Source organism: Neoarius graeffei, chromosome 21, assembly GCF_027579695.1.
Source record: "Neoarius graeffei isolate fNeoGra1 chromosome 21, fNeoGra1.pri, whole genome shotgun sequence".
NCBI classification, from domain to species: Eukaryota; Metazoa; Chordata; class Actinopteri; order Siluriformes; family Ariidae; genus Neoarius; species Neoarius graeffei.
This window is the reverse complement of record NC_083589.1, coordinates 53,894,341-53,919,702: the sequence shown is the minus strand read 5'-3', so window position 1 is coordinate 53,919,702 and position 25,362 is coordinate 53,894,341. Positions and strand designations below refer to the sequence as shown.

General features: G+C 41.5%; 1 protein-coding gene across 5 annotated transcripts in view; it reads left to right on the top strand.

Moving 5' to 3' along the window:
• The window catches only part of flncb (filamin C, gamma b (actin binding protein 280)), a 207,407-nt gene that overhangs the window by 143,423 nt on the left and 38,622 nt on the right, over window positions 1–25,362 (top strand). For all 5 annotated transcript variants that reach the window (XM_060903335.1, XM_060903334.1, XM_060903337.1 and 2 more), the window contains 7 exons: window positions 3,875–4,472; window positions 6,433–6,606; window positions 12,016–12,178; window positions 16,065–16,225; window positions 17,977–18,144; window positions 20,283–20,406; window positions 20,561–20,717. In XM_060903335.1, coding sequence (XP_060759318.1) covers window positions 3,875–4,472; window positions 6,433–6,606; window positions 12,016–12,178; window positions 16,065–16,225; window positions 17,977–18,144; window positions 20,283–20,406; window positions 20,561–20,717 — 1,545 coding nt within the window. The remainder of the gene's footprint in view (window positions 1–3,874; window positions 4,473–6,432; window positions 6,607–12,015; window positions 12,179–16,064; window positions 16,226–17,976; window positions 18,145–20,282; window positions 20,407–20,560; window positions 20,718–25,362) is intronic.

The window sequence follows — 25,362 nt, the reverse complement described above, 5'->3', positions numbered from 1 at the left end:
CCCATCCTATCTCAACCCATCCATCCATCCATCCATCCATCCATCCATCCATCCATCCATCCTACTTACCCACCCACATACCCATTCACCTATGTTTCCTTCCATCCATACATCCATACATCGACCTTACTCCAGTACCCATCCATCCTTCAATCCACCCAGCCATCCATTTGTCCACCTCCACACATATCCATCCATCCATCCATCCATCCATCCATCCATCCATCCATCCATCCATCCATCCATCTGTCCATGCATTCACATACCACCCATCCATCCACATACTCATCTGGTTATTCACATATCATCCGTCCATCCATCCGTCCTACCTACAGTGGTGCTTGAAAGTTTGTGAACCCTTTAGAATTTTCTATATTTCTGCATAAATATGGCCTAAAACATCATCAGATTTTCACACAAGTCCTAAAAGTAGATAAAGAGAACCCAGTTAAACAAATGAGACAAAAATATTATACTTGGTCATTTATTTATTGAGGAAAATGATCCAATATTACATATCTGTGAGTGGCAAAAGTATGTGAACCTCTAGGATTAGCAGTTAATTTGAAGGTGAAATTAGAGTCAGGTGTTTTCAATCAGTGGGATGACAAAATATAATATTTTTGTCTCATTTGTTTAACTGGGTTCTCTTTATCTACTTTTAGGACTTGTGTGAAAATCTGATGATATTTTAGGTCATATTTATGCAGAAATATAGAAAATTCTAAAGGGTTCACAAACTTTCAAGCACCACTGTACACATACACCTATCCATCCATCCATCCATCCATCCATCCACCGTACCCCAGCACCCATCCATCTATCCTTCCTTCAATCCACCCAACCATCCATCTATCCACCTCCACACATATCCATCCATCCATCCATCCATCCATCCTACCCACATACCCATTCACCTATCTTTCCATCCATCCAGCCATCCGTCCATGCATTCACATGCCACCCATCTATCCACATACTCATCTGTTTATTCACATATCCATCCGTCCATTTGTCCTACTTATCCACATACCCATTCACCTGCTTTTCCTTCCATCCACCCATCTATCCAGCCATCCACCTATCCACATATCCATCCATCCACCCTACCCCAGTACCCATCCATCTATCCTTCCTTCAATCCACCCAACTATCCATCTATCCACCTCCACACATATCCATCCATCCATCCATCCATCCATCCATCCATCCATCCATGCATTCATATACCACCCATCCATCCACATACTCATCTGTTTATTCACATACCATCCATCCATCCATCCATCCATCCATCCTACCTACCTATATACCCATACACCTATCCTTCCTTCCATCCAGCCATCCACCTATCCATCCATCCACCCTACTCCAGTACCCATCCATCTATCCTTCCTTCAATCCATCCATTTGTCCATACATTCACATATTATCTACATCCACACACTCATATATTTATTCACGTTCCATCCATCCATCCATCCATCCATCCATCCATCCATCCATCCATCCATCCATCCATCCATAACCTATTTTTCTCTGTGCACTACATACTATGTACTTGCAATCTGCATCAGGTTTACTGGGTTCTCTCAATGCGACCAAAAGTGATTTGATTAAATGGTGGTCTACTAGTAATCCATTACTCTGAGGGGAGTCAGTGTGTGCATGGATACATTTTGAACCAGTCACGAATCATTTGATTGCATTTTGCATGGGTCCAAGAGCTGAAACATATTAAAAGTTGGCTGAAGTTGGACAAGCCTTTCTTTGTGAGAAAGAATGTGTGAGCAGAGACATGAAACTGTGCTGCACACACTGACTGAGCAATCAAGAGTTAGTGACCAGTGCAGTCAAATTTACTGCCTATCGTCATAATGTCCTGCAGACGCCTTGCAGATTTTTCTTTGCATTTAAACAGACGTCTGGGAATGATCCGTCCATGTTTGTTTCATTCAGGAACGTTATTACATGAATGCAAGCTGCTCATTTCTGTTTTTAGAGATAAGGAAAGTTTTGAACCTCATACAGCAGCAATGACCATCCTGTTAGATGTAACTAATTTAGTTCAGCTTCCCATGAGCCTTTGAAGCTCAGTAATTACGAATTAATGATGGATGTTCATCACTAATAATTAATGCCATTCCTCTGGCTGCTCCTTCTCATCAACCTTCTCTTGAAGTGTGTGCGTGTGTGTGTGTGCATGCGTGCTTATATGATTGTTGACTTCACTGTTCCTCTAATTAACTGAGGATAAAATTACCTGGCCAATGAGGTCATTAGTGTCCCATACAGTGTCTGTGAGCCACATGTTCCATTTCATACTATTCACATAGTTAGACTTGGAAATCTAATATGACATGGCAGAATATTTAACTGCTGGAAGAAATGACTAGAAGATGGTCTGGGTGTAATTAATTTGTCAAAGGAAGTTAGCCAAAATGTGCTTGGCCAAAGGGGTTAGTTTAAAGGTAGACTGCCTTTCAGATTTTTCAAATGTTGGTCATAAAAAGAATTTTCCCTGACACACAATTATTTTTGTTTAGTGGACTGAAAGCTACTGAATTCAAATCACAGACTTTCAATTTTATTAGGTTTTTTTACTAGAACAGTTAAGGAATTTCGGGCCATGTGGCCCTAAATTCTCTGTTGTTTTTTCCTGCTTCACCATGACTCAATTCAAGATACTACGCCATGCATCATGGGCTTTCCCTGTTCATGCAAGGCATTGTGGGATACAAATTTGAAACAGGAGAGAAAAATGGAGGACGTGAGTGCGCGAATGAAACGTGAAAGACCGACTATAGTAACGGAAAACGAGAAGAAAAGACTACGAAGGAAAGGAAACGCAGGACCAAACTAATAAATATCAGCGGTGTGATCAGCTGTTCGTTTAGCGACAGAATGATGGAACTGGACCTGGCGACTTGTCCAGGGTGTACCCCACCTTTCGCCCGTAGTCAGCTGGGATAGGCTCCAGCTTGCCTGCGACCCTGTAGAACAGGATAAAGCGGCTACAGATAATGAGATGAGATGAGATGATGGAACTGTCAGTGCACGCTCAAAGGTAAACCTGTAGATGGCAGTAATGCAACACTGTGGATGCCAGCTGCTGTAAAACCCAAAAGAAGAAGAAAGTAAACCTGCACATGCGCACACGGACTTCCTCTGTCTGCTTGACTGCGCGAAGCGTGCGATTTCATGCACATTATTTGCTTGGGAATCCCCTCAAATTAAATAACTTCCCAGCCACAGAATGGCCTGATATTTTGAGATACTACAGAAATAAACATGTATCACAATTACCAAATATCAGAGGAAACTAAATTTCACCGATTTTATGAGATCGAAAGGCCGTCTAGCTTTAAGTGCATCTGGAAAGCTTGTATTTTTCACTTCCTCTTGGGAAATCAGTAAATTTCTGTAGATCTTTTACATACCACAGTCATGTGTATGGTATGGGTGTAACACAGTGCCACTGTCTGTATCCGTTTTGTGCTCCAAACATCCGTATCTGTATCCTTATTCATAGTGATACCCAATGCCAGGATGCCCTATGAGCCTTTTCTGTGACTCACATTCTTAAAAAGGAGTGTGCCTCCTATTCATATCTGTATTTATATCCATAGAGCACACGTTATCTTTTCAATTTAAATAACATATGCTTACATCTCTAGTGTACAGTACAATAAATGCAATTTTATATGTAGTAACAATAAGTAGTAACTTGCATGAGATTAGGGAATGCTTATCATAAATAGCTTTTTAATATAACAAATAGAGGTCTGTTCTTTTAAAATGTTGAATATGTATTTAATAAAAATACACATTTTGATCATTGTATAAAGTTAATTTTTATTTCATTTAACTTAAGGTGCGAGCCTACGGCCCAGGCTTGAGGGGAGGAATTGTGGGTCAACCTGCTCCATTTGCCATTGACACCAAAGGTGCTGGCACTGGTGGATTAGGTCTGACGGTGGAGGGTCCCTGCGAGGCCAAGATTGAGTGCCAGGACAATGGAGATGGCTCATGTTCCGTATCATACTTGCCCACTGAGCCAGGCGAATACGCCATTAATATACTGTTTGCGGATCAGCATGTCCCTGGCTCACCGTTCAAAGCCGTGGTGCAGTCTGTATTTGACCCGAGCAAGGTGACGGTCAGCGGGCCAGGCTTAGAGAGGGGCAAAGTGGACGAGGCTGCATCCTTCACAGTGGACTGTTCCAAAGCAGGGGAGGCTGATCTCACCATTGAGATCATCTCCGACTCAGGGGCCCAGGCTCAAGTGCACATCCAGAACAACAGCGATGGCACATACTCCATCACCTATGTGCCTCCATTCCATGGCATGTATACCATCACCATTAAATACGGTGGACATGCTGTGCCGAAGTTTCCTGCCCGCGTCCAGGTGGATCCTGCTGTTAACACCAGTGGGATCAAAATCTATGGACCAGGAATTGAACCTAGAGGTACACCTTCTTAGCCCACTGGAAACATTGTATATCTATACGCTATTTAATAGTTATTCCACGAAATCGAGTCATACACGAGCTGATAGCTGACGAGGTGCATAGCGCCGAGTCGGCTATAAGCCATGTCCGACGAGATTGAGTGGAATAACTGTTTTATTCTATTCACATTCACTGGATTTTGAGAAACGGAGCATTATTATTTTTTGCAAATTCGATAAATAAAAACTTTATACAAAACGTCCGACAAAATCATTTCCGCTAAGAATGTAAACAAATCAGCAAAATGACTAGCAATTTGTGAAAAATGTGATAATAATAATGATAATAATTCTTGAAAAAATTTTTAAAAAGATACGTTCTTACCATCAAATACTTTGATTCCATATTTTGTTGCTTTGTTTTGTATTTTTTGGGGGTTTTGTTTTCGAGTAGAGTTTTTATTTCGTCCTCGGTTGGTTCAGCAACACGCTCCGCCATTTTGTTTTTCTCTACTCACAGTGTATGAGCTGATAGCTGAGTAGTAGAGTAACCAATCAGAGCGCGCGATTGCTCATATCCAGTGAATGTGGATAGAATAATTAACAGTAGCCATCTCTTTCAATTTTAAAGCAATTCAGCTATAAAATACATAATTTGTCCATTATCAGCCATATAAATTGCATTTATACCTGGAAGCACACAATTTTCTATGTGCTTGGGGTATATACACTACCGTTCAAAAGTTTGGGGTCACCCAGACAATTTTGTGTTTTCCATGAAACGTCACACTTTTATTTACCAACATAAGTTGTGAAATGAATAGAAAATATCTCATCTCATCTCATTATCTCTAGCCGCTTTATCCTGTTCGACAGGGTCGCAGGCAAGCTGGAGCCTATCCCAGCTGACTACGGGCGAAAGGCGGGGTACACCCTGGACAAGTCGCCAGGTCATCACAGGGCCGACACATAGACACAGACAACCATTCACACTCACATTCACACCTACGGTCAATTTAGAGTCGCCAGTTAACCTAACCTGCATGTCTTTGGACTGTGGGGGAAACCGGAGCACCCGGAGGAAACCCACGCGGACACGGGGAGAACATGCAAACTCCACACAGAAAGGCCCTCGCCGGCCACGGGGCTCGAACCCGGACCTTCTTGCTGTGAGGCGACAGCGCTAACCACTACACCACCGTGCCGCCGAATAGAAAATATAGTCAAGACATTTTTCTGACCATTTTGAGCATTTAATCGACCCCACAAATGCGATGCTCCAGAAACTCAATCTGCTCAAAGGAAGGTCAGTTTTATAGCTTCTCTAAAGAGCTCAACTGTTTTCAGCTGTGCTAACATGATTGTACAAGGGTTTTCTAATCATCCATTAGCCTTCTGAGGCAATGAGCAAACACATTGTACCATTAGAACACTGGAGTGAGAGTTGCTGGAAATGGGCCTCTATACACCTATGGAGATATTGCACCAAAAACCAGACATTTGCAGCTAGAATAGTCATTTACCACATTAGCAATGTATAGAGTGGATTTCTGATTAGTTTAAAGTGATCTTCATTGAAAAGAACAGTGCTTTTCTTTCAAAAATAAGCACATTTCAAAGTGACCCCAAACTTTTGAACGGTAGTGTATATATGCACATCTAAAAGCAGAAGAAATTTACATTTCAGAAGCAGCCATTTTTAACACAAAATAACCTGAACTAATGATTTCTGAAAAACATGCTTGTCCACGTTCAAAGGAAAAACCTACCCTAAATGACCTGCATATTAATCTTTAGATCTTCAGTGGAGTCCGAGATTTACTATTTTATTTTCTAAGCTTTTCCCTAAAAATTTTGTTGCAGCAGCGCTTTAATCCTATAGTCTCTCCAGCTCTTTAAACTGCGATTGGGAATAATTGCTAGCAATCAATTGCTGATGTGCATTTATGTATTTTTTTGGTGCTTGCTTGGCTTTCCAGGAGTCCTCAGAGAAGTCACTACACATTTTATCGCGGACGCCCGCACTCACAACGTGACCGGAGGAAACCACGTCAAAGCTTGCATTGTTAACCCTTCAGGCACCAACACAGATACGTACATCACCGATAAAGGGGACGGGACCTACAGAATAGAGTACACTGCTTATGAGGATGGTAAGATGTTCAACAGAGGCCTCAGTTTTAAGATCGTTGCCCCAGTATGACACATTAAACCCAGTGAACTGAATTTCAGTTTTTGTTGGATTAGTCAGGCTTTGAGGATCAGCCAATGACAGTGTGAGTCTGGATGTAGGAAGTAATGAACTGGGACCAGATTTTACAAACTGCTCCTTTGCTCTTTTGTGAACATGTTCCTTGAGCTTGTCTTTTGCCTTTTAATAGCACAGCTTGCTATGGTTTGAGAAAACATGTGGTTTAAAGCTCTTAGGTTTTAGGGCCATACTCAGCTTCTTATTACGAAATGATTTTATTTAACTGAACACTTACAGTAGCATCTTGTAATTTGGCTCAAGAACGCAAATGAAGTGCACAAACCCCCATATCCTCTACAAACAAAATGACTGGACATCAGTAGGGGAGAGCGGGGTAAGATGAGCCAGGGGGTAAGATGAGCCACCCCCTGTTTCTAAGAAACAGTAAACAAATGTGACCATGTGACCACATTCAAAGGGGGCCGGGACCATTTACTTACACTTGTGGAGAGGAGCACCACATGTCAAACTAGGTGAGGGAGATATTTATAAAAATGTGTTTTTGTGCTTTCTAAGTCAATTCCATGTTTGTCCACAGTGAAGATGATTTAGAGAAGACAAAAGTAGAATAATATTTAGACACATTAGGGTTAAGTTAGTGGCTTTCTAAGCTATGATATGAATGCTAATAAAAATAATTTTGATTAGCCTAATCCCCTTTATTAGCATTTTTCTACAAAATGGTGGCCATGGGGTAAGATGAGCCATTAGATGTGGGGCAAGTTGAGCCACTGGCTCAACTTACCCCATTGGTGTCTGAGCTTACCCAATATGGATGACACTTAAGTTTTCACATTTACTGGTCATATATGACAACAACATATATATATATATGACATCAGATGAGGAAGACCAGTTGTTAGATGTGGGGGATTATGTTGTGGCAAAATGCACGGGGAAGAAGAAAGTGCATTTCTTCATTGGCCAGATAATCAAATTGGATGTCTTCGAAATAGAGGCAAGATTTCTCAAAAGAAGCCGGTCATGCCATGGCTCTGCAAGAAAGCCAACCTTTGTCTTCAAAGAGAAAGATGAGGCTGTCCTGTCAAGACAGGATATTGTGAAAAAATTGCCCCGCCCCTTTACTGTTGGGGGGACAGCACGGAGGGAGAGGCAAATGGTGTTCCCTTGCCATTTGAACGCTTGGAACATTGAATAATGATGAAATGATTGAATGATTGATGGAATGATTGCTGCATGTTTTAGCAATGTTTTAACCTACTGAAAGAAATAAGATTCTTTTGGCACTGTTCTACTCACATCACACACATCACATTATCTCTAGCCGCTTTATCCTTCTACAGGGTCGCAGGCAAGCTGGAGCCTATCCCAGCTGACTACGGGCGAAAGGCGGGGTACACCCTGGACAAGTCGCCAGGTCATCACAGGGCTGACACATAGACACAGACAACCACTCACACTCACATTCACACCTACGGTCAATTTAGAGTCACCAGTTAACCTAACCTGCATGTCTTTGGACTGTGGGGGAAACCGGAGCACCCGGAGGAAACCCACGCGGACACGGGGAGAACATGCAAACTCCACACAGAAAGGCCCTCGCCGGCCCCGGGGCTCGAACCCAGGACCTTCTTGCTGTGAGGCGACAGCGCTAACCACTACACCACCGTGCCGCCCGCACTGTTCTACTGTTTTAGTAATTTCTATAATATAGTATATCTCTCATTCCCTCTCTAACCATCCCTCTTTCTATCTATCTATGCATATCTCTCTCTCTATCCATCTATCTATCCCTCCCTATCCCATCTCGTTCTATCACCTCTCTCTTCATCTCCCCTTCTCTATGCAACGGCCCTATCCCCCACTTGATTGACTTGACTTGATTCATTGATTGCATTTCTAATAATAAAAGTTGTTTACTTTGTTAACCTAACATGTTTTGTGTTGGCTCAATTTACCCCACACAGTGGCTCATCTTACCCCGTGCATGGGGTAAGTTGAGCCACTTGACATTTTTTTTTCAAGAGGTAATATCACTCTAACCATAAGAGCTTATCAATTATGTTTTGCTCAGATAGTAACAGTACACTTTGAAATTTGGTATGGTGTGTAGACTGGAAGCAAAAATGGCTTTAACATGTAGTTATGATGAAAAATGTAAAAAGTGGCTCATCTTACCCCACTCTCCCCTATTAATAAAAAAGCTGATTGTATTTGCGATTGCAATTTCACAAGAAGTACCAGGCTCAGTTTCCTGAAAGCATCTCATGGTTAAGATACAGTTGTGCTCATAAGTTTACATACCCTGGCAGAATCTATGATTCTTTGACCATTTTTCAGAGAATATGAATGATAACACAAAAACATCTTTTCCACTCATGCTTAGTGGTTGGGTGAAACCATTTATTGTCAAACGACTGTGTTTTCTCTTTTTAAATCATAATGACAACAGAAACTACCCAAATGACCCTGATCAAAAGTTCATATACCCTGGTGATTTTGGCCTGATAACATGCACAGAAGTTGACACAAATGGGTTTGAATGGCTACTAAAGGTAGCATCCTCACCTGTGATCTGTTTGCTTGTAATCAGTGTGTGTGCATAAAAGCTGAGTGAGTTTCTGGGATCCAGACAGACTCTTGCATCTTTCATCCAGCCACTGACGTTTCTGGATTCTGAGTCATGGGGAAAGCAAAATAATTGTCTACGGATCTACGGGAAAAGGTAGTTGAACTGTATAAAACAGGAAAGGGATACAAAAAGATATCCACGGAATTGATAATGCCAGTCAGCAGTGTTCAAACTGTGATTAACAAATGGAAAATCAGGGGCTCTGTTAAAACCAAACCACGGTCAGGTAGACCAACAAAAATGTATGCCAAACAGCACAGAGACAAGCCTCAAAACTTCTGGAACAAGGTAATTTGGAGTGATGAGACCAAAATTGAACTTTTTGGCCACAACCATAAACGTTACATTTGGAGAGGTGTCAACAAGGCCTATGATGAAAGGAACACCATTCCTACTGTAAAGCACGGAGGTGGATTGCTGATGCTTTGGGGATGTGTGAGCTACAAAGGCACAGGAAACTTGGTCAAAGTTGAAGGAAAGATGAATACAGCACGTTATCAGAAAATACTGGAGGCAAATTTGCACTCATCAGCCCGGAAGCTGCGCATTGGACGTACTTGGACGTTCCAACATGACAACGATCCAAAACACAAGGCCAAGTCGACCTGTCATTGGCTACAGCAGAACAAAGTGAAGGTTCTGGAGTGGTCATCTCAGTCTCCTGACCTCAATATCATCGAGCCACTCTGGGGAGATCTCAAGCGTGCAGTTCATTCAAGACAGCCCAGGAATTTACAGGAACTGGAGGCTTTTTGCCAAGAAGAATGGGCAGCTTTACCATCTGAGAAAATAAAGAGCCTCATCCACAACTACCACAAAAGACTTCAGGCTGTCATTGATGTTAGAGGGGGCAATACACGGTATTAAGAACTGGGGTATGTAAACTTTTGATCAGGGTCATTTGGATGTTTTTTGTTGTCATTATGATTTAAAGGCGTCGTGCGGTAATTTCAGCAATCAGGCTATATCATGTGTCAAAATGTCGGGTTTGGTGGGTTATTCAAGCCCCTCGGTTTCCCGCGATCTCAGTGTCACGATGCGCCCGCTACAAGCATTTAAAGTTGACGCGCACAGCCAAATTTAGGCAGCCAGCCGTTAACTAGGTCAACTTATGTGTGACGTCATACCAGTAACCTCCCTTGGGTGATGCTGGCCTGTCACCATGTTTTCTCTATAGCGTGCATTTACCAGAGTTGTTTACATTGTGGATTTTGTGGATTTATTCAGTTTGTGGATAGTTTTGAACACTCAAAACACTATGAAATGATGTATTAATATTCTGTGATACAAAATGCCTAATCGGTGTATTGTGTTTGGCTGTAACAACGAACACTGAACACTATTTGTGACTGTTCTTATCAATGGATCTGATTTCAAGGTCATGGCTAGGTATTGATAGAAAAAATTTTTTTTTAAAAACACATGTTTTAAGTGTTTCTATGTATCAATCATTAATTGTACAAAATGATTTTCATACATTTATGTATTTGTCATATCTTTCTTTGTCACATGAAGTGTTGTCTTGATAACATATGTGGCACATAATTTTAGCAAATGGATGACAGAAGATTAATTGAAAGATTTATGCCACAGAGCTGCCTTTAACTAATAATTATCACTTATTACTGACGATTGTACGTTTACTAAACAATACAATACAAAGCTCAATACTCCCAGCCTATAACATACTGAATATCAAGTTAAAATCAACCGCAATAAAAGGAAAATGATGAAAACTGGAATATCAAGGGGTCTACTGTATCAGAAGGCCCACTGCATTTCGCGAGATCGCAAGCTGTCAAGTCGCTAGAATTCAATCTTTCTAGCTATACTTTCACCCCCTACAGCTATCAGTATTACACATAATCATAGATTAATCACACAGCATTCTAATTCAAGTGAAAATGGTCTTTAAAAATACACACAAGTAGTGATTTAGTCAGAGAAACCAACCAAAACAAGTCTTCAAGTCGCCGGTCTTCTTCATTCTTGTCTTCGTTTCTGTCGTCGTCAGAACTGTCCTCATTTTCTTCTGAAGATGAGCGCTCAGGTTCAAATCTGTAAGGCTGGATACCACCAGGACATTCAGCTGTCAAAATCTCTACTTGTGGGCCATTTTCTTCTTCTGTATCGGTAAAATCAAAGCTAATTTCCTCAGCATCGCTCCTATTTTCTGGTGTGTCCGCCATTGCAACTGCACCGAGTGGTTACTGGTATGACGTCACGTAGCTGTTCCATTGACCGAGAGGGGGTGCTGCGAACGCGGGAAATTTCAAGTGATGGGCATGACCAAATAAGGACCGATTACAACTGCGGGAAGCTTTTGAAAAATCGACGGTCAATTTATTTCGAATCTCGAAAGCATTCTGGTGCAGAATAATGCGACTTTTATCGCCACTGCGTGACGCCTTTAAAAATAGAAAACACAGTTGTTTATCAATAAATGGCTTCACCCAACCACTAACCATGAGTGGGGAAAAAAAAGTTTTTGTGTTATCATTCATATTCTCTGAAAAAAGGCCAAGAAAGCAAAAATTCTGCCAGGGTATGTAAACTTATGAGCACAACTGTAAGTATTTTTTGTCGGAGGTGATTGCAATGAGATGCCAATAATGTATAACGCATTTAGAGCTGCAGCGTTGGAGTCAGTTTCCTTACAATACACGGAAATCATCCTTAAATCACACCTAACATCGTGGACCTTGTGTCTATATCCAGGTGTGCACCTGATTGAGGTGTTGTATGATGACGTGCCGGTTCCTAAGAGCCCGTTCAGAGTGTCAGTAACAGAGGGCTGTGACCCGAGCCGTGTGCAGGCATATGGACCAGGTCTAGAAGAGGGATTAGTCAACAAATCCAACCGCTTCACCGTAGAGACCAGGTAGGTATTTTATTTGGACTTTGTTATTCATTTTTTTTCATCTTACTCAAGATTAGCATATTAGCATAAATGAGGATGGGTTCCCTTTTGAGTCTGGTTCCTCTCGAGGTTTCTTCCTCATGTTGTCTGAGGGAGTTTTTCTTTGCCACCATCGCCACAGGCTTGCTCATTGGGGATAGATTAGGGATAAAATTAGCTCATGTTTTAAGTCGTTCAAATTCTGTAAAGCTGCTTTGCGACAATGTTTATTGTTAAAAGCGCTATACAAATAAACTTGATTTGATTTGATTAGATTTGATTAGCATATTACTCATAGCACATTAGCGTATTGGTATCTTAACATACATTAGCATATTATTAACAGAGGTGTCAAGTATTACCATTTATTACTCAAGTAGAAGTATAGATACTATGGTTTAGAAATACTTTTCATGAAGTAAAAGTATCAACTGAAGCTTTTTACTCAAGTAAAAGTAAAAAGTATACTGATTTCTAAACTACTTTAAAGTGCCATTCCACCATTGGATGTATTCTTTGGCATAAAATACAATCTATTTTATGACAACATGACTAGACAGAGACATCTTTTAGCTTCAAAATGATATAGCAAACATAATTTTTTGACAACGACAAGTATATTAATTTTGCGACCAAAGTCACCTACACTTTTAATTTCCGCGCGGTAGTGAAACGTGATGTCATCGGCAGGTTCCCCTTCTTGTGTACCACGTCACGTGTGACGTGGCACAGATTATCAGCAATGGCGGATAGAACGCGATTTCCACTTGTCGATTGCTGTGCCGATATTCACCATCGACCGCCTCCTTTGGGCACCACTTGCTATTTTCCTTCGCTTCTTTTCCGAAGCTGACAATCGCGTTCTATCCGCCATTGCTGATAATCTGTGTCACGTCACACGTGACGTGGTACACAAGAAGGGGAACCTGCCGATGACATCACGTTTCACTACCGCACGGAAATTAAAAGGGTAGGTGACTTTGGTCGCAAAATTAATATACTTGTCGTTGTCAAAAAATTACCGTATTTTCTGGACTATAGAGCGCACCTGTATATAAGCCGCATCCGCTCTATTTTTTTAAAAAAATTAAAAAAAAGATATACAAGCCGCACCGGGCTATAAGCCGCAGATATCTATGTTGAAAAATTAGATATTTACTGCATGTACAGAACGATTTTGTACTGTAAATGTACATGTATGTACCTGAACAGATTCTTTCCGAACAGTGCCTTTTAACACGGCAGCAACTTTGCTGATTAAAACGGAACAGAACCAAGAGAAAATAACCGGTATTTATTTACCTTCATTTCTCCTGTGTTTGAAACCACAAGTCACTTTAATCATCTTCGCTGGATTTGAAAATAATTACCAGTTAGTAATTTGTCGTGCGTGTTCTATCTGCTAAAGATCTGCTAATTCTTCTTTGCATTGATTTTTCGTCTATCTTATTTTTGATTCTACTTCCGGTTAGAGCGCCCCTAGCGGTGGAAGAAAAATCCACAGAATAGCCGCACCTTTGTATAAGCCGCATGGTTCAAAACCTAGGAAAAAAGTAGCGGCTTATAGTCCAGAAAATACGGTATGTTTGATATATCATTTTGAAGCTAAAAGATTTCTCTGTCTAGTCATGTTGTCATAAAATATATTGTATTTTATGCCAAAAAAATACATCCAATGGTGGAATGGCACTTTAAAGTACAAAAGTAAAAGTAATGAAAGAGGAAAAAATGCTATTAAGGACAAAGGCGCAGCCTAGAAGTCCACATACAGTCCATTCTCCTGACCCATTAAAATGTGTTTCATGGAGCACAAGTAATAATGACTTGTTGTCTGTAAGTGTTGTAATGGTGTAAAACTTCATACCTCAGAAGTAAGTTATCAATAAATTGCAGGTTTTTTTTCTTTTTCATATGGGACGTGCAGTAGAGGCAGCAGGTTCCAGTTAAAATGCAAGAAAAACACTTTCTCATCCCTACTAGTTACTGGCTCACCGAGAGAAGTCAACAGAATGTTTGTGTTCCAGCAATGCGAGGTTGAACACAGGCGAGGAGAGAAAGGGCGGCCGCTGGAATGCCGACACACTACAAGCTAATATAACGTTTACTAAGCTAAGACCTGTCACTTTACTCACTAACACCCACCAAGATACCATAACTGCGTTTGTAAACTTAACCTGACTCAGAAAAGAGAATGCCGCATATGGTTCGTGGGGGGGGGAATTCCACTCCTGACAAACGAACGAGAGCCCGCAATTTACTAACGGTGTCGAAGTCAGAGCTCTGATTGCTGTGTGCTTGGAGCGCCCTGTGTGGTAGTTTAGACAGACCAATAGAGATCTTGCAGTCACGTGACCGGAAAGTACACAGCCGCCATCTTGTCGGTCAACAGCACAGCTGAATACTGCTGCACTCGTGTACAGAATGGATCAATTTCAACGGACGGACTACACGGCTCATTTTTCTAATGAACAGATAACTAGATATATGTCTAAAATAAACGATCTACAGATTAGTGACCCTTATGGCTTACCGGACGGAGTTTTCACGACCGTGTCAGTGGATATTGAACTGCCAGAGGCGGAATACCCGGACGTGTATAATTACCTCATTAACTTTCCCTCGCTGTTCAGTGGTGAAGCACTGCGTGCTTATAAATCTCTGGACAGTTATCTCTACAGAAATTCAGGATTTGTCAGCGACTCAGATGTGGCATCTTGTAAACAAGAAAATGATCCTCACTGGATGGGTAAGTCACTTAAGTATTGAGTATAGCACTGACCAGCCGATTATAGAATAGAATAAGGTAATTCCAGCTGTAATTCCAAATCGTCCGTCTTGTTTACCTGGCGTTGGAGAGGTAGAGGCTTAGCAGTGGAGGTTTGAGTGGCTGTTTTCTGAGCTTAGTCAACAGGCCGGCTCTACAGCCTCGCTTTTGCTTCCTCTCCCGGCGCCGCCTCCTTCGCTTTGCTTCCAATAACAATCCACGGAGACCCCGCTGGTCTCGCTATCTCGTCCGGAATGTTTTTTTTTTTTTCGTCCGGAATGTTGTGCATGCGATGGAAATCGCTACAAACCGTCATTTTCTGCTGGAAACCAATGTCCAGTAAGTCCATACGGTTGTAGTGGATATTGAAGTCCGGTACAGACGAACAACACGCAAAAATACACACAAAAAACATAAAAAACGTGCACAGGTAGGGAGAGCTTGTAGCCGCAGCCGTTGTAGTAGAATTGTATATAGTAGGGTTTTCCAGAAGAAAAGGTAGAAGTAGAAGCAGAAGTAGAAGTAGAAGGCGGAAATATGGCGTTTGACCGACAAGATGGCGTCTGTCACAATCTGGATCGGCTGTGACGTCACATGCAAGTGCTCCATAGGATGTCGTAATGACATTTTGATTATATTCCTCATCCAACCACAATCAAATTTAATGGCGCGAATTATCTTGATTGGGTTGTTTCTGGTTTTTTTTGTGTGTGTATGATGCGAATGATCTGGATTTGATTTTTTTCCCTTTTAAAGTGTCGCAAGTGTCAAGCCGAATGAAATGCAAGTAACGAGACTATTATAAACGTAACGAAGTAAAAGTAAATGCTTGAAAATGTAACGAGTCGAGATAAAAAGTAGGTTGAAAAATTATTACTCCAGTAAAGTAGAAAGTACCAAAATTTCTACTTAAGTAAAGTAACAAAGTATTTGTACTTCGTTACTTGACACCTCTGATTATTAATATTAGCATATTACTCAATAACTTCCATCTATCAGGACAGTGGATCATGGAAATAAAAGTGCTTCATGCATTTGATAGAAAATGCAATAGGGTCATACTGAAATCCTGGAAATCATCTCGACTTATCTGTCTGTTTCTAGGGGAGCCGGTACTGGTGGCCTCGGCTTGGCCATCGAGGGCCCGTCTGAGGCTAAGATGTCCTGTAAGGACAATAAAGATGGCAGTTGTAGCGTGGAATACATTCCCTTCACTCATGGAGAGTATGACGTTAACATCACATTCGGAGGCCTTCCAATCCCAGGTAGGCTATTACACTTTGCTTAGTAGGATATGCAATAGGAATCAGTACCAAAGCTTTCTTTTGTTGTTAAACTTGCTGTTAATAGATTAACCTGAGATCGGGGTCATAATACAATTCAGAGGATATTTAAATCAATTGGTGTTAATCAGTTTTAGTGTGACAGTTTTATGAGGTTGTTTTTGTCAGATTTATTCCGAGATACAGTACGTTTGAGTTAATTAGCTCATCTGGCCATAAGGCCGATGAGCTGTTGCCATGGCGTGGTGTCCGTCGTCCGTCCGTTGTCCACAGTTCAGTTAAATCGTATCTCCTGCGTCAATTCTCCACTGATTTCTGTTCTGATTGTTTTGTTTGAAAGAACTCCTCACTCCGCACAAAACTTGGTTGTTGTTTTGTCAAATGTTTGCTAACGAACTGCTAATTAGGTCAACTTAACGAGTTTTGGGACTTCTCATTAGAAATGGATCTCCTCTCGCAGTTCTCATCCAATTCCAGTTCTGATCGATGCTTTGGGTCGATCTTCCCTTGAGGAACAAAACATGGTCGTTTGTTTCTTGATTTTCCTGTTGTAAACAATTTGTAAACAAACCAGTTTAAAAGTTTAAATAGTTTAAAAAAGTTTGTTGTCAACAAACAAGTTGTAAACAAAGTTTGTTCACAACTTTGTTTATTTTCAGTCAAATCCTGTCTCCTCCCTCCCTCAGTTCTCAATCTCAACGACAACATTGTACTGTCAGTTCTGATTGTTTCATTTGAAAGAATTAGACCTTCTGCACAACACTTGGTCATTGTATTGTCAGTTTTTGCTAACGAACTGCTAATTAGGCCGACTTCGTGAATTTTGGGACTTCTCATTAGAATTGTACCTCCTCTCAAAGTTCTCACCCAATTTCAGTTCTGATCGATGTTTTGGGTAGATCTTCCCTCGGGGAACAATACTTGGTCATTTGTTTGTTCATTTTCTTGTTGTAAACAATTTGTTTACAACTTTGTTTATTTTCAGTTAAATCGTGTCTCCTCCCTCAGTTCTGAGTGGATTTCAGTTCTGATCGTTTTATTTGAAAGAACTAGACTTTCTGCACAAAATATGGTCATTGGATTGTCAATTTTTTGCTAACAACTTAGTAATTAAAGCCTCGGTCACAACCAGCCGTACGTGCTCCTACGGCCGGTCTACGTGCAAAAAACGCAAGAAACGCACGGAGGGCGCGCGTGTGACGTGCTGATTTTTGAGCCGTAGACTGGCTGCAGACCGGCTGCAGAGGTTCTTTGTCATGTCAAACAAACTCTACGGGCGCTTACGTTTTTTTCAGGTTGCAAGACAAACTTATGACCAACGTGCGTCTTTCTCCACGAATGAAAAAAAACGCAGCGATTTGGGAAACGCCAAAAATCGCACGGCCAAAAAATCGTACGTCCGGTTGTGACCTAGGCTTAAGTCAACTTCACAAATTTTTTTTCTGACTAGAATTGTATCGTCTCTCTCATTTATCATGCAAATTCAGTTCTGATCAATGTTTTGGGTCGATCTTCCCTCGGGGAACAAGATTTAGTCCTTTGTTGAGTTTCCTGTTGTAAACAATTTGCCGTGGAGGTTGGTCCTCTCTCACATTGTCACATTTCAGTTCTGTTTGATGTTATGGTAGTCGTGGTTGTTTTGATGGCAGGCCAGGTGAGCTACTACGTCCTTGACGTTCTGGTTAGTGTTTAGGATTGCGTTCAAGAGCATGGAAAATGTTTCTACCATGCAGGCAGTCCATTCAGAGTTCCAGTTCGAGAGCTGGTGGATCCCAGTAAGGTGAGGTGTTCCGGCCCAGGCTTGGGCAATGGAGTGCGAGCTCATGTCCCACAGACCTTCACCGTAGACTGCAGTAATGCCGGCCTGGCCCCACTGGAGGTGTTACTCTACAGCCCAACTGGTAAACATACATACACACATTTACCTTCATCAAATAACAGTATGACTTACATAGTGCGTCTTGCGTAGAGTATAATATCCCTTTAGAAGTATTGGCATCCTTTAGCAGACGTTTGAAAATTAAGCCTTGTAATAGGATGTTAAATCCTGGCTCAGGATGAAGATCATTTCCTTAATTATACTTCCAAATAAAAAAAAAAAGGCGCACAATCAGTTTAGACACCACAGACTTGGAATTTGAACACTCTCTGAATGCTGTTATTCCATCCACATTCACTGGATATGAGCAATCGTGTGCTCTGATTGGCTACTCTACTACTAGGCTCTCAGCTCGTATACCGTGAGCAGAGAAAAACAAAATGGCGGAGCATATTGCTGAACCAACCAAGGACGAAATTTAGGCTTGATCACTGGGGATAGATTAGGGATAAAATTAGCTCATGTTTAAAGTCATTCAAATTCTGTAAAGCCGCTTTGCAACAATGTCTGTGGTTAAAAGCTCTATAAAAATAAACTTGACTTGATGAAATAAAAACTCTACTCGAAAACAAAACCCCCAAAATTACAAAAAAAACCCAACAAATAATGGAGTGAATGTATTTGATGGTAAGAACTTTATCTTTTTGATTTTTCAATAATTAGTATTGTATTTTTCACAAATTGCTACCGTCATTTCGCCGGTTTGTTTGCATTCTAAGCAGAAATTATTTTGTCGGACGTTTTGTATAAAGTTTTTATTTATAGAATTTGCAAAAAATAAAAATGCTCTGTTTCTCAAAATCCAGTGAATGTGGAAAGAATAAAGCAGTTATTCCACTCAATCTCGTCGTACACAGCTTATAGCCAGCTCAGCGCTTCGCACCTTGGCTGTCAGCTCTGTACGACTCGATTTCATGGAATAACTGTTAATTGTATGAATTGAACAGCTAAATATAGGATTGGAGAGTGGCTTGCAATCTTCTGCATGGAGAAGGGTCCAAGATCCCTTGACATTTGTTCCAACCTTGTTACACATTACAAGAGCGTTAAAGGAACAGTCCACCATACTTCCATAATGAAATATGCTCTTATCTGAATTGAGTCGAGCTGCTCCGTACCTCTCCGAGCTTTGCGCGACCTCCCAGTCAGTCAGACGCGCTGTCACTCCTGTTAGCAATGTAGCTAGGCTCAGCATGGCCAATGGTATTTTTTGGGGCTGTAGTTAGATGCGACCAAACTCTTCCGCGTTTTTCCTGTTTACATAGGTTTATATGACCAGTGATATGAAACAAGTTCAGTTACACAAATTGAAACGTAGCGATTTTCTATGCTATGGAAAGTGCGCACTATAATGACAGGCGTACTAACACCTTCTGCGCGCTTCGGCAGCGCATTGATACGGAGCTCAGATATCAATGCGCTGCCGAAGCGCGCAGAAGGTGTTAGTACGCCTGTCATTATAGTGCGCACTTTCCATAGCATAGAAAATCGCTACGTTTCAATTTGTGTAACTGAACTTGTTTCATATCACTGGTCATATAAACCTATGTAAACAGGAAAAACGCGGAAGAGTTTGGTCGCATCTAACTACAGCCCCAAAAAATACCATTGGCCATGCTGAGCCTAGCTACATTGCTAACAGGAGTGACAGCGCGTCTGACTGCGTCTGACTGACTGGGAGGTCGCGCAAAGCTCGGAGAGGTACGGAGCAGCTCGTCTCAATTCAGATAAGAGCATATTTCATTATGGAAGTACGGTGGACTGTTCCTTTAATGGTGTTAAGGGAAGCTATTAATTGTAGTTTTGCTGCTAATATTGAAGCCAAAGATTTGTAGAAAAAAAAGAATGCACTTGAGAATCTACTCGAGAAGACATTGGAAAGGAAACAAAAGTCAATTTTAAAGCTTAAGATTTTATGTTAACATTTTTTCAACGTTAAAAATGTACGTGTTTAAGCTCACAATATCACACATTGCCTTTGACATTTATTTTCATGAATGGTGCCAGTATTTTTAGCATTACCTCCAAGCATGATCTGACACTCAATTTTTTAAACGAAAGAATAAATAAATAGATAGATAAATGGATAAATAAATAAATGAATGAATAAATAAATAAATGGATAAATAATCTAATCCTTCCAATACTTCACCACTGTAGGAGCGACGGAACCAGTTAACATTACAGATAATGGTGATGGTACTCACACTGTGATTTACACCCCCTCCAAGGACGGACCTTACACAGTTTATGTCAAATATGCTGACCAAGAAGTACCACGCAGGTAAGAACGTGCCATATTCACACTTTACTCATTACAATCACAGCATTACCCCAATGATTAGTTTCCTCATGAACACTTCCTCTGTCCTCACACAGAGAATCGAAATAGGCTTTAACAGCATTGCTCTGTCCTTTTTTTTTTTGGTTTGTACCAGTCCCTTTAAGGTAAAAGCCCTGCCTGCTCATGATGCCAGTAAGGTTCGTGCCAGTGGACCTGGCCTTAACGCTGCTGGTGTCCCTGCCAGCCTTCCAGTAGAATTCACCATTGATGCCCGTGACGCTGGTGAAGGACTCCTTACTGTCCAGATCCTGGTGAGTCACCTAATTTATTCTTCAGATTTGGACACACTTTATACCGTGACTGGAATTCATTACACCTGCGCCACATTTTTATACCCCCGCTCTGAAGGAGGGGGGGGTATATTAGTTTTTAATTTACCTCCATCCGTCCGTCCGAAACACCCTTTTTCTCAGCGACCACAAATCGTAGCCACTTGGTATTAAGCTTCAGCTTGGGGTTCTGTACCGTGTATACCATTTTCAGGTCTGTTGCACATCGACTTCCTGTTTACCGACTGAATGTATTTACGAAACATATAGCATGGATTTACAAAATTTTCATAACATTTTTCTCAGCAACTACAACTCACAATTGCTTGATATTTGGTACTGAGGTTCAGCTTGGGGTTCTATACCGTGTATACCATTTCCAGGTCTGTCGCACATCGACTTCCTGTTTACCGACTGAATGTATTTACGAAACATATAGGGTGGATTTTGACTCTATTTCAAGAAGCAAAATGCTATTTCAAAATGACCGTTTACCAGGATGCTGTTTGAAATCCCTGGGGAGAGACACTGCTCTTTACTTACTCGTTTCAGGGTTCATTATTTGTTGAAGTCAACATTCATAATAAGTGTCCTATTCCTTCGATCGCTTGTATTCTGATATAAGCGAGAGCGGGGGTATACGTAAGTGAGCAGTAGCTCACAGTTGATCTTGTAACCTTTGATCCCAACTGCAGGATCCAGATGGGTGCAAGCGCAAGGTCTCAGTTTATGTGGAGGACTGGGGAAGGAGGGTGTGGAACAGCCATATTGTAAAGGGCACCATCCCCTTCTATATTCTTAGGAAAGGCTGTGTAAGGCCTCCTTTTGGCCCTCTCTTTTTCCATCCTCTTCACCATGTCTGATGTCTCCCCCCTCCTTCCCTCCCATCCTCTCCCTGCTTTTTGAGCCTTCATACCCTCTTGCACCCAGTGTCCTAAATCCCTATACTTTTACCTCTTACAGTGTAAAACAGCCTTCTGGAGTAGTGTATCATGTATCATGTACCATAAGGTGTTTGTGGAACATACTGCCACTAAGTTTACCCAGTGCTCTGTTATCTCGTGCCACTTCAGGTCTGGGAGCTGTTATTTTTTTCTGTGTACCTCTCAAATCTCTTCATTCTGCTTTTATCTTAATGTAAACTCACAGATAGAATATTTAGAGATGGATATTAGAAGTTACAGTTTCTGTAAGAGGGCTAATGGCACAGGCACAATGCTTTGAACATGCATAATGTCATATACAACAGGAAAATGGTGGAAATTTCACTCAGAAACCAATGGCAGTGCACTGCTCGAGTGTACAGGATCAGCTGATGTGCAGGTTTCTCCTTGTCAGCCATTTGTTAAATCTTGACGAGATGAATTAAGTAAGGAATAAAACACAAAGTAGAGTTACTGTAAGGTGACCAGATTTCTGAGAAGAAAACCGGGGACATTTTCGGTTCGGTGGTGAAAATGTCATGAAAACATCTAATGTTTTCATCTTTGGAATAAAAAGGGGGGACATTTCTGGTTTTCTTGTATTTTGAACATGCATTACATAAAAAGTGGGATTTTTCTCACTGAGTGTGTTGTAGGCTGATTCTGCAACTGCTTTAGGTTCTCATTAATTAAAGACAATGTGAAAATCTCAGGTATGGGTCCATAATTTAGATTTATACACTCTTAAATTGTAGGTTAGCTGAAACAGATGTTTTAGACCCATGAAAGTAAATAAATTAAATTAATTACCATATATGCCACTAGTAATGGACAATGTATTTAAAAATATACAAAACACACAGCGCAATTTAAATAAACAGTTTACATCAATCCAAGCAATTTCAATGTATGGTAACATTATTATTATTATTATTATTATTATTTAGTCCGGGGTATGACTTTAAACTGCAACCGGTGGTGAGTCTCAGGTCCAGGAGGACTTGAATATTGGGGAAAGTGGAGTTACCCTTTAATCACCATTGCTCCCAGGTCCGCTCTGACCCGGAGTGGTAGCACCTGCCTAGGTTCCAGCTCATATCATCTCATCTCATTATCTCTAGCCGCTTTATCCTGTTCTACAGGGTCGCAGGCAAGCTGGATCCTATCCCAGCTGACTACGGGCGAAAGGCGGGGTACACCCTGGACAAGTCGCCAGGTCATCACAGGGCTGACACATAGACACAGACAACCATTCACACTCACATTCACACCTACGCTCAATTTAGAGTCACCAGTTAACCTAACCTGCATGTCTTTGGACTGTGGGGGAAACCGGAGCACCCGGAGGAAACCCACGCGGACACGGGGAGAACATGCAAACTCCACACAGAAAGGCCCTCGCCGGCCACGGGGCTCGAACCCGGACCTTCTTGTTGTGAGGCGACAGCGCTAACCACTACACCACTGTGCCGCCTAGGTTCCATCTATGGTTTAAAAAGTACATCACCAATAAGGTGCTGGCAGCAGGGCACTTTTCGGTGCAATGTGGCAGATGAACCCAACAGAATCAATGGCACACCACCAGATGGCATGTGGAAGAGCCACTCAAATGGCCAATGGATGGCATCACTCAGCAAGTCAGTTGTCACTGCGGGGCAACTTCCATACCTGTCAGAACTGTGGCACTTTTGTGCACCACTTGGCATCAGGTCTGGAGGTCCAGAGAGACAACACGATGGGGGCACGACATTGTTTGTCTTACCTTACTGTGCAGGGCACTTCATTAGGAAGGGAGCTCTGGTGCGGGCCTCGTGGCCGATCTCGGTTTCTGCGCATCCTAATGAGGCAGTCTTCATTGCTAGCGATGGACAGCCACCGCTGCCATCGATTATTATTATTATTTATTGAGGATACAAATGATTCCCGATCTCCCATAGCCTAAATTGTAGCCATAGCTGAATTGATGACCGAGCCTGAATGAGTCGCCTTAATCAAAATGTGTAATCCGCTACACATCACAACAAATTATACAAACTACTGACACTGTGGTAACATTACCATAAGCCTACAGTACAGCTTTACATATCCAGCTACTCTGTGAGATAATACACCAATTTGTGTGTAAGTTAGCTTATGTCGTTGAACTGTTACAATTTTACCTCAGCTGGATTTCTGTTACAGTAAATCACTACACTACATCTAGCAACAACTTCAACTGACTGATTGGTGCTGCACTGAGCTTTCTCCTGCTAGCATTAGCCGCAGTAGGCTACGGTTTGTTAGGTCAACTGCTACATCTCAGTACAGTGTGACAAGCAATGCTATGTCATATACAACATCACAAAATGTAGCTTACACATTTAGATGCTAAATAACAGATGATAAACAATGTCACTTAGAAAAGACTACAAGAAAAGACTATGGTTCACCTGTCCAGGAGTGGATGAAGTGATCTATTAAAGCTGAATGAATGACTTTAGTTTAGGCAAAGATTCTAGCGCTCCGCTAAAAAGTTGTTCCTCAGCTTCACCAATCAAAATACTGGAAAGGCTCTTGCCAGAGGTGTGCTAGAACATCTCTGCTATTGGACTGAACCCATCTTAAAGTGATCCACAAAAAAATACGCAAGGTGTCTGCTGAAATCTGGTAGATGTTTCAGTCTGGGGGGGGTTCGGTCTTTTTTTTTTCCATGTCTGTCAGTCATGGGTAAAAACAGGGACATTTCTGGGGACAGCTCCAGCTGGGAACAGGCCACCAAAAACGGGGACTGTCCCCAGAAAATGGGGACGTCTGGTCAACCTAAGTTACTGTTACCACCACAAAGTTGATCGTTTTCTGCTAAAAGCATGTTAAAAAGTGTTTTATTCCATTTATACCACAGAAATTTGTAAACACAAACAATTCTGTTTGGTTGTTTGGATTTCCCCCATTTTCTCTACTATTCGGTCACCTGCCAAATCTAATATCAAACCGGTGACCTTTTGGTCCCAAAGCTGCATCTCTAACCATTAGGCCATGGCTTCCCCCATTCCCTGACCCAATGGCCTTGACCCCATTCCCACAAGACATTAACAAATGATGTCATAATCTGTATCTGTTGATACTGTCATTTAAAGGTGTCATTGCATCATTTTTTCATTAATTGTGCGGTGGTCTCTAGTATGAATGAATGCCCTGTGAGCCGGTTTTGGTGAAAAAAATGGTGTGGTGCTCCTGTTTCAGGCTGTTCTAGTTTGGTGGAGGAGTGGGTGGGGAGAGAACGACAGGATTTCAGCTCTTACTCATTAATATTCATGACATGTAAACATATCACTTCTGATTGGCTAATAGCACTGTGACGCTCCCTCCAGTGGGTTATGGGCGAGGCCATGACTACTCATTTTCGAAGTGACGTAAGTTCGTAGGGCTTTTTCTGATTCGCTCGTTTTTCCGTCTATTTTCTTTCATAGGCTAATACAGGGAATGGGGGTAGAAGAGCATTTTCACGTGCAGCATGCATATGCAACTCGGAGTGACCTATGGTATTTCAGAAAGAGCAAGTATTAAACGGTTTGTCGTGGAATGACACCTTTAAGATTTAACGTCCAGGAAACAATATAGTGCTATCCTGCTCTCGTCATTTCCTCAACTGGCCTGTCTTTTTTTCTCCCTCTTGACGTTAATAAGAAACTGCAAAGCTGTTTGTTAGAAAGACTTTCCAGTGT